A 13,755-nucleotide genomic window follows, 5' to 3' on the forward strand; every position below is an offset into this window, starting at 1 on the left:
TATGGGAGGAGGAGGACAGGAGAGAAGTGTGAGGGATGGAGGAAGAGGGGAGGGAATGGAAAGAAGTGGAGAGGAGAAGAGTTGAGGCTGGTAAGGAGAAGAGAACAGAACAGAGGGAGAGGGATGGAATGAGAGAGGAAAGTTTGGAAAAGAGAGGCAGGGGAGAGGGTGGATAGAGGAATGTGTGGAGTGGGAGTGAAGGTGATAGAAATTCAGGAGGTAGAGAGTGAAGAATTGTGAAATGCAAAATCTATGGAGCAAATACCTACTGAAGCTGGATTGAATTAGAATTTTGTCAACTTAAGTCATCTTGAAGCCAAATTTGAAGTTTTATTTTTATCATTGAAGATGTTTTATTCTGCATCTAACCACTTATATTTGTAACCTGGCAGTACTGTATCTAACCATTCTGTATGCAATCTTGTAAAGCAGCAAAGAGGATATTTATTCAACAGCTAAAAACTTAGTATTCTAAAGTTGATATTCAAAATGGAAACTTCATGTTCACAATCCTCACCTAAGGCATATTAAAATGATTGCAGAATATTTTACTACATTTACAGTTTTTACCAGGAATCTAACACTCAAAAGATCCTTATTGAAATCAGTAGGGATACTTTCACTACGGGCGGGGGGTGGCTGGTGAGTGACAATTAATAGTTAACACTATTCTCAATATCACTGACTGTTGATCAGATTACCTGGTAAGAGCTGAAACAGCAATTATGGCCAAAATCCCCTCCAATCCATAGGTTACCAGGAGAAGTGCATTTATTATTACATCTGCTTTCAGCACATAGGTCTGCCACAACAAGTAGTACAGAGAAAGCATCACATTTCCAATCGTCAGGACCAGGCTAGTAACAATCGGAACCTCTTCTTCAGTCAGGTTACCTTTAAAACCTGGGGAAATGACAGAGATTTAAACAAGCTTTAACACTAAACAATAAAATAAAGCACTGCAGATGCTGGAAATCTGAAACAAAAAAAAAATTGGTAGGAAAACTCAGCAGGTCTGGCAGCATCTGTGGAGAGAAACAGAGTTAAGATTTCTTCAGTACAGCTTTAACACCTCAACTGTGGAGACCTTTCAAGGTCACATACAAAATCAACTCTATCAGAAACAATTCCTGAAGCAATCACATGGCCGAATGGTTTCAGGTTCGAATTATGCCTGTGCTAACTGACCTCATTTCAAATTTGGAGCATGATTTATCTCAGCATTGATGAACTAGGGAAGGGAAAAGTTCCTGATCCTAATGAAACAGGTGGATTTGTAAATATTGACTTTTCAAAAGTCAAGCACAGATGCAATTGTTCGATTATATATTTTCAAAAAACATAGGCTATGCAAGGTGCTACCCCAGTTTATCACACTATTTTTACTCTACAGTACTATGATACTGGCAAAATGTAAAATCAATATGTAAAAAACCCATGTATTTTTATTTTTGTACTTATTAAAATCATGGTCTAATTTGAGAAAGAACTGTTTTGAAAACCAGAGATTTACAAAGTGGCTACATGTTTTGAAAGCCACTAATTTAATATCTATTTTGACCTCAGTGTGTGTAATTGCAAGTTCCAGCAATGAGCTGGAGTCCAAGGTTGTTTACAACTAAAGCTTCTAGTTGCTGTGGAATAGTGGACACTTATTCATGATAAAGGTCCTCTACCTACCAATAAGTAGCTGAACAACTTGGGCTGTGAATAAGATAGAGGTAGGCAAAAGCCAAAATCTCTCTGTTGCAATGAGTCACATTAAACCTGAAGAAAACAAGCTTATCATTCCTTCATCAGCTGTTGCAAGTCGTGCCTTTGAATTAGGTAAGTTGGAAACCCTTTAGAAGAGAAGCAGCCTCCCTAGGTGTCTCTCACAACCAGAAAAATGTTGAGGAGAAAAATGTTCAGATCAGCAAGAACCAACCCAACAGATTTTGCATACAAAACTACGAAACTGTTTTTCCACTTTTCCTTTGGCTCATATCTTTTATCCCTTAATGTCTGTGTCTGTGCGTGTGTGTGCGCAAGGGAGAGTTTATAATGGATTTAGAATTTTAATTTGTACAGTTTACATGTAGCTAGAATATAATTTGCTGTAATAAAGTGATTTTTTTTTAAGTACAGAAACCTTGTCTATGTTTTCTATCAATCAGTCTGAAAATCAGGAAGTTTGGGGATTTTGCACATTTAATTTTTGTGTTGATTCCGGAAATAGCAGGAATTGATTTCTAGTGCACTACCCCAGAGAGGCAGAAGAGTCATTACAGCTTGTTTGACACTTTCGTTGTTGGAATTCTAAGTCTACTATTTCCATAATCTTTATTTTAACCATTTTATTGCTTAGCAAGAGTTAGGGAAAGATGTGACTTTGCAGGTCAGGACTGATCAATGGTTCCTTAAAATTATACATCTTCCTTATATATTGCATCATGATCAAATAGAAAAGGTTGCATGCTTCTATGACCCTAAATGAAGTGGAAAGCTCCCAGAAGGACTAATATGCAAGTAATTTTCCAGCCAAGCTCAGCTACTGATCAATCTGTTTCAGCTTTAAATATACACAAGGACCCATGGCAAGGAATTCCAAAGACTCCCATTCCTCTAAGAGAAGAAATTCCTCCTCATCTCAGTCTTAAGATTGACACCTGTTTATTCTGAGACTATGCCCTCTGGTCCTAGACTCTCCCATGAAGGGAAACATCCTCTCAGCATTTACCCTGTCAAGCCCCTTTAGAATTCTATATTTCAATGAGATCATCTCTCATTCTTTTAAACTCCAATGAGTACAGTCCCAACTTAGTTAGGCTCAAGACATTTCCTACCATATCAAGGATCATCTTAGTGATCCTTCTTTGAACTACCTCCAGTGAAATGACATACTTCCTTTCAGAGTTAAACTGAAACCTGTTATTGAAAACTTTCCTCTGGAACCAGAAACAGCAGAGATATTATGCAGAACATCAACAGTTTTTCTGGATGTTGTTCAAATAATCAAAACCATTCATATCATTTTGAATGAATATTTATTATAATGAAGCTGCAACCCTTAAAATTCTGTTGAATCAATATGTAGGCTCTGCCACACTCACTAGCCATTTTCATGGTTGCAGAGGTACCATAGGCAGCCTCTTCTCTACTGTTGTGTAAGGAATATGTTTAATTTATTTATTTCTCCTTGTACTGTGAATTTGCTGTGTTCGTGAGCAAAGCAATAACAGATAGTTTGTGTTCTAATGGGAAATCATAGGTATTCAGTAGGTGGTAAATAAAATCACTTAAATAAATTGTATGAAACTCGATATTTATAAAAGACAAAAGGTAAAAAGTTACGACAATTCAGAATGATCAATAAGATTAGAAGTGAGTCTGTCTCTGGAATGTACAGCTTATACAATAGACAAGAAAACGTAAAGATGGAAAGAACTGCAGATGCTGTAAATCAGAGTCAAAAACAGAAATTGCTGGGAAAGCTCAGCAGATCTGTGAAGAGAAATCAGAGTTAATGTTTCTGGTCCAGTGACGATGCTATCAATGGTGTTACCAAGAACAATTTAGATTTGAAATTATTGGTATGTCCTATCCTTTATTAATTGCAAATCTCAGGATAAATTCAGGATTTCTCCAACCATATTTGGTAAAAGTAATTGATTTCCATTGTTCATAACACCATCAATATGATTATTCACTGTGTATCATTGGTCTATTGATGTAACAATCATTACTCACTATGTGACGGGAAATTGAAACACTTAATTATGGGATTTTTCTTTTCTTCATAACTGTTTTATTTACTATTTTTCCAGTGGACTCAACGTTTGATAATTTAATGTCTCAGAAATCATACTACATGATGCACAAGCATGGACCTCCATGTTTACCAGAGCTCCATCCAAAAGTACATTGATCATTATGCCCTGTAAACATTCACTGAATATCCTTGTGCTTATTCTGTAGATGTTGAGCAACATAAATATAGTGAATATAGTTTCTGTTAACCTTCTTGTGACATGCCTTTGTGAGGTAACTCTTTTTGGAGTTGTAGTACTCTATCTTTACATATCAACAATTGTGTTCAATGTTGTCCTAAGTACCACTTCATTAGTCTTTACTACTATTGCCTGCTGTCATTGGAACATTCTGTTTACTCAACTGTAGCTTATTCACTTAAGTCACATTTTGCCATGTCCACGGACAATGCTATTTCGCAAGCAATGCTAAAAGTTAGTTTTAACAAATGCATTTTATTTTGTTATACCACAAACAAATCTGCCTCACAATGCTCTCTTGAAACTCTAAAATTACAATGAATGGACTGTTTTTAGACTATGATAAACTCTCCAATGTCTTCATTTGACAACTGAATCCTGGTTCTGATACAATAGCCTCTGAAACCAATAATTTGGGATTGTTGTGCTATTCAAGTTGACTAAATATGTTCGTCATGTAGCATATCCTTTGGCATTGTAGGCATGGATAAATTCTTCAGCATTTTTCTCCTTTATAGGTGTTTGAGAATATTATTAGCAGTGAAAACAAAATCTCTAAACTCGCTTCGTATGGACTCTCAATCACAGCTATATTCTCCTCGTCACCCAATAAAAGCTGTTGATGCAGCCACCTAGAGTATTCAATGGTGATCATAGAGTCATAGAATTCAATAGTGATCACAGCATGGAATCAGACCCTTCGATCCAACTTGTCCATAATGACCAGATATCCTAAACTAATACAGAGCTGGAATTTTTCCCTTTCTTAGATTACTTGTGCTAAGGCAAGTTGTAGCATAAATAATGCCCTCATTAAAATCAATCAAGTTAGCAGAAATTATAAATCCATGTGCCAAGAAACCTTGATATACCAATGCAGTCCATTTGCTGATATTATGCAATCAATTGTACAATGGCTTCTCAAAATATTAAAAGTATACTTCTTGTTGTGCTTTTTCTCAAGCTAAGTATAATTTTAATAACATCCTCATGAAACCCTCACTGTATCACAGAATGTAACCTGAGGATATAAAAGCCTCAGAACGTTTTATCTTGAAATCACTTGAACATGACACACTGCTGGAAGCATGCTGCTCAGATGTCATCCAATAGTTTAAACAGCCCAAACACGAAGTACCTGAGAAATGCAATGTTTGTACATAATAGTTAGCTGTAATAAAGCTGTGTTGGATTCTTCAATTACATGATATCCACACCCAGATTTTCATTACAAGGAATAACATAAGCATTTCTTCAAATGGTAAAACACCCTGCTCAAGGCAAACTTGCATGTCTTGAGAATTCAACTACCAATTATTTTTAGAAAGACACTCCTTTTTCGATGATTAGGAAAATAATGAAGCATTTAACTATCAGTTTATAAAACTAGCTACCTGAAATAAAGTTTATTTCCTGAAAAAAAATCGAATTTATCAAAGTTAATAAAAATATAAAGATGATTAAAGCCACTGATCTACAGTTTCCACTGAAAACTGGATAAACATATGGAACTTAATCCTCAAAACACTGAGCAATACAAAGACACATACAGACTAAACCAGTTACTGGAGTTCTGACAAATCTATCACATGGTATGATATCTTTTTTTATATGCAATGAACAATGCAATAGTAAATCTGCTAATATTCATATTAACTATTAAATTTTGTGCATATCTATCAAAACTCAAAGCTAGAATTACCCTGATACACAATGCAAACATATTTGAAACTTGATTGGCTCAAAGGTGATCCACAGCAATTTCCTCTTTAAAAAGAAAAAAAACTATAAAATAATTCAATCCAGTTGTTCTTCAATTATATAACTTACATTCTCCTGCAGGGATGCAAACAATCTTGGGAAACTTCAACCATAACAATTAGTTCCAAACTGACCTCAGAATTTCTAAGCACGCAACTTATAAATCAAGTGAGGTTAAACTGTGACTGTTAGAAATGCAGATTCAAGGTCCAATCAAAACAGCTACAAAGTTGATTGAGAACAGGTAATGCTCATTGGACTTTGTAATTTAGTTCATGCTTTTGAGGGCCCTTGTGACAGTGGTAGTGTCCCTACCCCTGGACCAGATGGTCTGGTTTCAAGTCCCATCATGAAGTGGGTCATGACAGGTTGATTTAAAATATGTATAATTTGAGTATTATTGTGGTGAGTTATAAATGTTTGAACAAGATTATTAAAACACAACTGGGTTCTTCTTACCTCCCTTATTTTCCCTTTTTGATTTCTTATTGTTGCACTGTTGTGATGGGCAGTGTGAGAAAAAAGAAAGCTGGGTTCTTTCCCCACGGAGGGCTGTCTTTAGGATTGGGAAAAGAGATATGTGCAAACTTGTGTTTGAGCTAAACTATAGTTTTGCATAAATCCAGGTAAATCTCTCAAGGTATTTTGCTGCTTAATTCAACATTTGGATAATTGATCTATCAAACAAAATAAAGCTCCAATAAAAATTGTTACCATGCTTTAATTCCAGGCTACCCGTCGTAACACCACAGAGGATCAAAAAGGTTATAACTTAACACAACATCTTACCAAAGTATAGCCTTATCACTTCCAGAATTAACATGAGAATCAGAAGACTCAGATCAACAGCCAGGTAACCATCTGGAAAACTGAATACCTGACCTGAAACATGAAAAGAAGATAATTGCTGGACTTCGTATTTTAAATGTCATGATTATAAATAGTTGTAAGAAATACTTAAACGTGTAAACCTTACTTTTGTAGATAATCATTAGCAATGTGGCGAGAAAATAAAAAGAATAATAAAACACATTGAAGTAGAAAACCACCTGGAGAGGGATGGAGGAAAGCTGTTGCAATCTAGTTAAGGACTACAGTTGCAACAAAAACTATGAATATTATGATATTTGATCCTCTAAGATTGTCTGTATCCCAGGTTCTCATCTATTTTCTGATTTTCATCTGGAAATTATAAAGAGATAAATTGGATTACTAAGGTCTAAATTTTAAATCAGAAGACAATTTTCCCAAATAATTCCAGACTTATGACTGAAGAAAAATTATAATCCAGTGAATGTTCCTGGGAAAAATTCTGTTGCATATTGTCTGAATTGAAATCAGAAACCTAAGTGCAGAAAATGCTTTACAACTTGACAAGACATAAAAGGTCTCAGTTAATGCACAGTTTAACAATTGATTTGTTTGGATTTCTGTTGAATTTTCATCACCAAACAGCAAAATTCAGAAGTCAAGTAAAGGCATGATTCCATCCTAAACTCTGCTTCCATCCTACTGTCAGTCCATGTTGTGAATTCACTGGATTGTCAAAATTTCTGGGTAGTCAGTGGCTCTTCTATCCAATAGCATTGTTGTGAGCATCTTCACAATAGGAAATGCCAACTACCACCTTCTCAATGTCAACTAAAGAGGAGACAATAAATACTGGCCTTGTTCATGTGCACATAATGCAATTTTGAGAAAGTTGATAAAACAAGGTAATCTAACTTGCTTCAAATTATAAACTGTTCTCAGCACCTTTCATACAAAAGTACTAAACCACCAGTGACTGAAAAACTTTTGTCCTTGTAATAATGTCACAATGAAATATCATCTCATACTTATACCCTAGTTTAGTCAAAAATGCTAAGAATTCAATTCTGCATTCTTTAAAATAGGATGTCAATATTAATTTCAGGCAGGAGACTGTTCAATCAATCTATCAAAGAGTATCTGCACTTAATACTATAGATTTTAAATACAAAAATTGCAAAAGGTGACAAGGTGAGATCTGTTCGAAGTTTTCAAAGTCATGAGCAGGCTTGATAGAGTAGATGGGGAGAAACTGTTCCCGCTTGTAAAGGAACAAAGACATAGACTTAAAAGTGATCTCCAAAAGAAACAAGGTGAAGTGAGGAATATCTTTTTCACTCAGTGAGTAGTTAAGGTACAGAATGCACTGACCAGACTGTGGTGGATTCAGGTTCAATTGAAACATTCAAGAGGATGTTGGATGATTATTTGGATAAAAACAATGTGCAAGGGATGGGGGACAAAACAGACATTAGATACTAGGTAATGATGCTCATTTAACGAGCCAGTGAAATCACAATGGTTGAATGGCTGCCTTTTGCACTATAACATGTCTGTGATAGTGTAATGAATAAATGAATCCCCATGCGTGGATACCATGTGCAGCAGGGAGGATGAAGTTTAGTCTTAAGTCTGTGCTTAGTTAAAGTTTATTAACCAAGTTGGCAGACCTGTTGCTACAATCAATCTTAGCTTTACTGTTTTGAGGCGGGGAAAAGAGAGCAGCCAAGATTCCCCCTCTCAGTACAATGGCCCTGGTGGGAAGTGCATCAGCTAGCAGCAAGATTGGGTTTGACTCTCCATACTCCATCAGTCTGTCGCCATGAACTAGAAAGGATCAATAGCTTATATTTATATAGCTCCTTTAATAAATGTTCCAAGGCCCTTCTCAAAAATAAACAAATGTCAGGTAGCAAAATAGATATTATGGGAAACTGGTAAAAAGTTAAGCCTCCTGAAAATCCAATAGGATTCTGAGGTTTACACAAACAAAATAATCCTTTGGAGCAAAATGGTGGACAACTACCCTGACTGTGGGATCAATTAGCATTGCTGAATCCCCACATTCAATATTCTGGAGATCACCATTGCACAGAATTTAATTGGACCAGCCATAGAAATACTGTGAATACATGAGTATGAATACATTTCAAAAGCTGGAAATTCTGCAGCAATGAACTCATCTCCTCACTGCCCAAAGCCTGTACACATATATAACGCACTCATGAAATATGTGACAATTACTTTCTGGAAGTCTGGATGAGTACAGTTCCGACAAGTTAAATTATCATCCAGAATAAAACAGGCTACTTGAGCAGAATCCAAACTATCACCTAAAAAATTCACTTACCACCCCCCCCAACTCCGCTACTAGTGCACAGTGACAGCAGTATACTGTTGTCAACATGCGCCGCAGCAATTTTCTAAGGCTTCTTCCCTGGCTGGAAGTGGGTGGGTCAAAATTCTGGAACTCCCTCTTCCTTCACAGCACTGTGAAAGTATCTGCACTAAACAAACTGCGTTAGTTCATTAAAGCAGCTCAGAATCACCTTTTGAAAGACAATTATGAAATCCAACCAATGCTAACCTTGCCAAGATTTTTAAAAGTTCACTCATGGAATGTGCACATTGTGGCAATGTCAGGATTTATTACACATTCATAATTGTCCGAGACAGTTAAGAGTTAACCACAGTGAATCATAGTACAGTGCAGTTAAAGGGCAATTAGCCCATCCAGCCATTATTCGACCATTTACCATGGCTAATCCACCCTGTCTACACATCCCTGGACACTAAGGAGGCAATTTAGCAAGGCCAATCCATACATTCTGCACATCTTTGGACTGTGGGAGGAAACTGAAGCACCAGAGAAAACCAATGTAGGCATGGGAATAACATGCAAACTCCACACAGTGACCCAAGGCTGGAATCGACCCTGGGTCTCTAGCATTCTGAAGCAGCAGTGCTAACCACTGTGCCAGTATGCCATGTGTCTACAGGTACATGCAAGTCAAACTAGGTAAGGATGACAGATTTTCTATCCTGAAGGTCATTAGTGATACAGCTTAGTTTTTACGACAATTGACAATCGCACGGACACCATTAAGCCAGCTTTTAATTGCAGATTTTTAAAAATTCTATTCAAATTTCTGCTATGGGGAGTTTCAAACTAATGTCATTACCATCACCATCATAAAAGGTAGGGAAACTCACATCACAGGGATTAATAAAGACTGCAAGATTTAATAAGAAAGAAACAATAACTGAGAGAAAAAGATATTACTTAAAGATGTGTGAAGTCAAGAAAATGCAGAAAGACAAAGTGAAAGTCTGAAAGATAGAACGTATTCCTTCCAAAGAATTTCCCCTTAATTCACACAGCAGTAGATTCTTTCAATCACCCCCACTAATCCGAAATGTTAATTGTCTTTGCAAATTGTAGAATATATATTGTATAACAATTCCTAATTTTGAGAAATGTTTTGTACTACAAGATAACACTTCATAATGGCACATGGTTGCACATATTATTCAACACATATTCCAAAGGATACAACAGCAGCTGATTTCACTGTAAAAAAAAGAAAATAAAAGTGTAAAACTTGCATTTGATATTGATTAGTACCAAAATACTAAATGAAAAGAAATAGTTTGTTAATACACTTTATCCAATGCACTTCATGCGACATTTTTAAATTTATCATAACTGTTCAGTAACGTCACCAATAGCAAACCTATAACCAAAGACCATTCTATTGTTCTTCAGCTCCAAATGCAAAACGTATTGCTTTAAATCAAGTTAGTCTTGTATGAATATTATAATGACTCTCGCATTTTTCTTGAGCTTTTTCAGAAAATAATTTTCTTCAAGCAAGTCGCTTCACTCATTGACATGCTGCAAATATCTCTGGATTTATCTTTTTGCACATTAGGAAAGGGTTCATGTCTGATGTAATTTCCTTTGTACTGCAATGATCATGAGGAACATCTAGGAAAGAGGGTATTGGGTACTGTATGTGAATTTGTATACTGTCCTTCAACTTGCCTCATACAAACATATGAAATAGGTGCAGGAGTATGCCATTTGGCCCTTCGAGCCTAACCACTATTCAATATGATCACAGCTGATCATGCAATCTCAGTTTTCCATTCCCCTTGATCCCCTTAGCCGCAAACTCCCTCTTGGATATATCTAATGAACTCGCCCCAATGGCTTCTTGTGGGAGAGAAATCCACAGGTTCACAACTCTGTAAGTGAAAATATTCTTCCTTATTTCAGTCCTGAAAGGCTTACCCCTTATTCTTCGACTGTGACTCCTAGTTCTGGACTTCCCCAATATCGGGAACATTCTTCCCACATCTAATCTGTCCAATCCCATTAGGATTTTATATGTTTCTATGAGACTCCCCCCATCATTCTTCTAAATTCCAGTGAATACAAGCACACTTGATCCAGTCTTTCCTCATATGTCAGTCCTGCTATCCCGGGAATCAGTGAATCTTCGCTGGACTCACTCAGTAGCAACAATATCCTTTCTCAGACTGAGAATCCAAATCTGCACACAATACTCAAGGTGTGGCCTCACCAAGGCCCCGTATTACCGTGGCAACACATTCTTACTCCAATACTCAAATCCTCTCACTTTGAATGGCACCATGCCATTAGTTTTCCCCACTGCCTGCTGCACCTGCATACGAACCTTCAGCGACTATTCCACCATGACACCCAGGTATCGTTGCACCTCACCTTTTCCTAAACTGCGACCATTCAGATAATAATCTGCCTTTCTGTTTTTGCAACCAAAATGGATATCCACATTATATTGCATTTGCCAAGTATGTGCCGACTCAGCCAATTTGTTCAAGTCGCCCTGTAGCCTCTTAGCATCATCCTCACAGCACACATGTCACCCTCTTGTGTTTGGATATATTGCATTCACTTTGTCCAAATCATTAATGTGTATTGTGAACAGCTGGGGTCCCAGCACTGAACTCTACTGTACCTCACCTGCCACTCTGTAAAGGATCCGTTTATTCCAACTCTCTGCTTCCTGTCTGCTAACCAGTTCTCTATCCATGTCAATACATTACTTCTGATACCATGAGCTTTCCTTACTAACCTCTTGTGGTTACACATCTAGTGATTCATCCTTGTCCACTCTACTGCTCAAAAAATTCCAGAAGTTTTATCAAACTTGATTTTCCTTTAGTGACTCAAGCTGATCAGGACCGATTTAGTCACCACTTTCCAAATGCTCAGATATTACATCCTTAAAGATCGACTCCAGTATTTTCCCCACCATCAATGTCAGGCTAACCGGTCTCTTGTTCCCCATTTTCTCTCTCCCACCTTTTTTAAAGAATGGGGTGACATTAGCTACCCTCCAGTCCACTGGAACATTTCCAGAGCTTACAGAATACTAGAAAATGATCACCAATGCATCCACTATTTCTCAGGTCACTTCCTTAAGTACTCTGGGATGCAGAGCATCAGGCCCTGGGGACCTATCAGGTTTTAATCCCATTAATTTCCCCAATACCGTTTCCTAACTAATAAGGATTTCCTTCAGTTCATCTTTCATGCTTGACCTTCTGTCTCCAAGCATTTCCTGAAGGTTATATGTGTCTCCTTAGTAAATACAGATCCAAAGTATTTGCTCAACTGGTCTGCCATCTGTTTGTTGTCCATTACGAATTCACCAGTCTTTCTCTTCACATATCTATAGAAGCTTTTGCAGTCAGTTTTTATGTTTTCCGTAAGCTTGCTTCCATATTTTATTTTCCCTTTCCAAATTAAACCCTTTGTCCTCCTGCTGAATTTTAAATTTCTCCCAGTCCTTGGGTTTGCTGCTTTTTTTGCCAATTTATATGCTTGTGCTTTGATTTCAACACTATCCTGATTTTCCTTGTTAGCCATGGTTGAGCTACCATCCATTTTACACCAGAGATAGGGATGTACAATTGTTGAAGTTCATCCATGTCTTCTTTAAGTGTCTGCCATTTACAACCCACCATCAACCCATTAAGTATTCTTAGCCAGTTTATCCTAGCCAATGAATGCCTCATACCACAAAATTTAGCTTTCTTTAAGTTCACAGAACAGGACCTCAACCAGACAGCTTTATTTCAGAAATTTACAAATAGGATTCTGGATTAGAGCTCTCTTTGTGTCCTCTGGTCTGCCAATTTTGTTTCCTTTGCCATTTCCAAAAATATTTACCGAGGTTTATAAAGGTAAAGTCGCCACAGTCTTCCCAGACCATAGGGCTGTTCTCCCATTAGAGGGAGATGACTTACCCTGAGGGTCACCACATCTCAGGTAAGGGATAAATTGAGAAAAAGAGTTCTTCATGAGAACTTCAGCCGCTGCGTGAACTGAATCCTATCCCGTTGGTGTAATTTTCACCAACCAGTTAATCATAATGACAACGAGGTTTTCTCTCCCCCTTTCCCACCCCTCTCAGTTATCAGAGGAGTCAAAACAATTCTCAAGCGTTGTTGACATGCTGCAGATAGCGGAGGGTTGCCGTTGCCGTTGCCTATGGAACTAGAGCCTAGAGTCATCGCCTCCTCGAACATATTGGGATATCGGAGGCTTGGGGTGGTGCACAGTCTTCTGTTTTAAATTAGTCTGTTATATGAATAAGCTGAATCCCCACGTTCACATTTGTACAAAAACTTGAAATGCCTTAAAACAATTAATTTCATAATGAGCGAAGTTGATCTCCGTAAAATTAAAACTTAAAGTATTTTACAAATCCAAAATTATAACTCAATCTTATTATGGAAAACTTATTTGGGGAGATGAAGAGGACTTGGTTGCGATAGCAACGCGTTCATTGCTCCCTCACCTTTCCGTAACACCATGCCTTCGACAGACGGGTCCTCCAGTATCCCATCATTCTGTGCACGATCACGTCAGACTGTTACCTCAAACTGTTGGAAGATCGCCCCCTAACCGAAGGGATGAGTTGGAGATTCCAGTATTGGACTGGGGTGTACAAAATTAAAAATCACACAACACCAGGTTATAGTCCAACAGGTTTAATTGGAAGCACACGAGCTTTCGGAACAACGCTCCTTCATCAGGTGATAGTAGAGGGCTCAATCCTAACGCACAGAATTTATAGCAAACATTTACAGTGATGTAACTGAAATTATACATTGAAAAATTGATTGTCTGTTAAGCCTTTCA

General features: G+C 37.4%; 1 protein-coding gene across 4 annotated transcripts in view; it reads right to left on the reverse strand.

Annotated features, from left to right (window-relative positions):
- LOC122557888 (transmembrane protein 80-like) overlaps nucleotides 1–13,532 on the reverse strand; it is a 17,480-nt gene extending 3,948 nt beyond the window's left edge. Inside the window, exons 1-5 of one of the 4 annotated variants that reach the window (XM_043706073.1) lie at nucleotides 13,412–13,532; nucleotides 10,115–10,131; nucleotides 6,727–6,820; nucleotides 6,540–6,632; nucleotides 702–903 (exon numbers count right to left, since the gene is read on the reverse strand). In XM_043706073.1, the coding sequence (XP_043562008.1) occupies nucleotides 702–903; nucleotides 6,540–6,632; nucleotides 6,727–6,820; nucleotides 10,115–10,131; nucleotides 13,412–13,427 (422 nt within the window). In that variant the 5' untranslated portion in view covers nucleotides 13,428–13,532. Of the gene's footprint in view, nucleotides 1–111; nucleotides 904–6,539; nucleotides 6,633–6,726; nucleotides 6,821–10,114; nucleotides 10,132–12,857; nucleotides 13,021–13,411 lie in introns of those variants that run through there. The other 3 variants (XM_043706070.1, XM_043706072.1, XM_043706074.1) reach the window with 3 other exon arrangements.
- Between the last annotated feature and the right edge of the window lie 223 nt (nucleotides 13,533–13,755).

Source organism: Chiloscyllium plagiosum, chromosome 16, assembly GCF_004010195.1.
Source record: "Chiloscyllium plagiosum isolate BGI_BamShark_2017 chromosome 16, ASM401019v2, whole genome shotgun sequence".
In the NCBI taxonomy this organism is placed as follows: Eukaryota; Metazoa; Chordata; class Chondrichthyes; order Orectolobiformes; family Hemiscylliidae; genus Chiloscyllium; species Chiloscyllium plagiosum.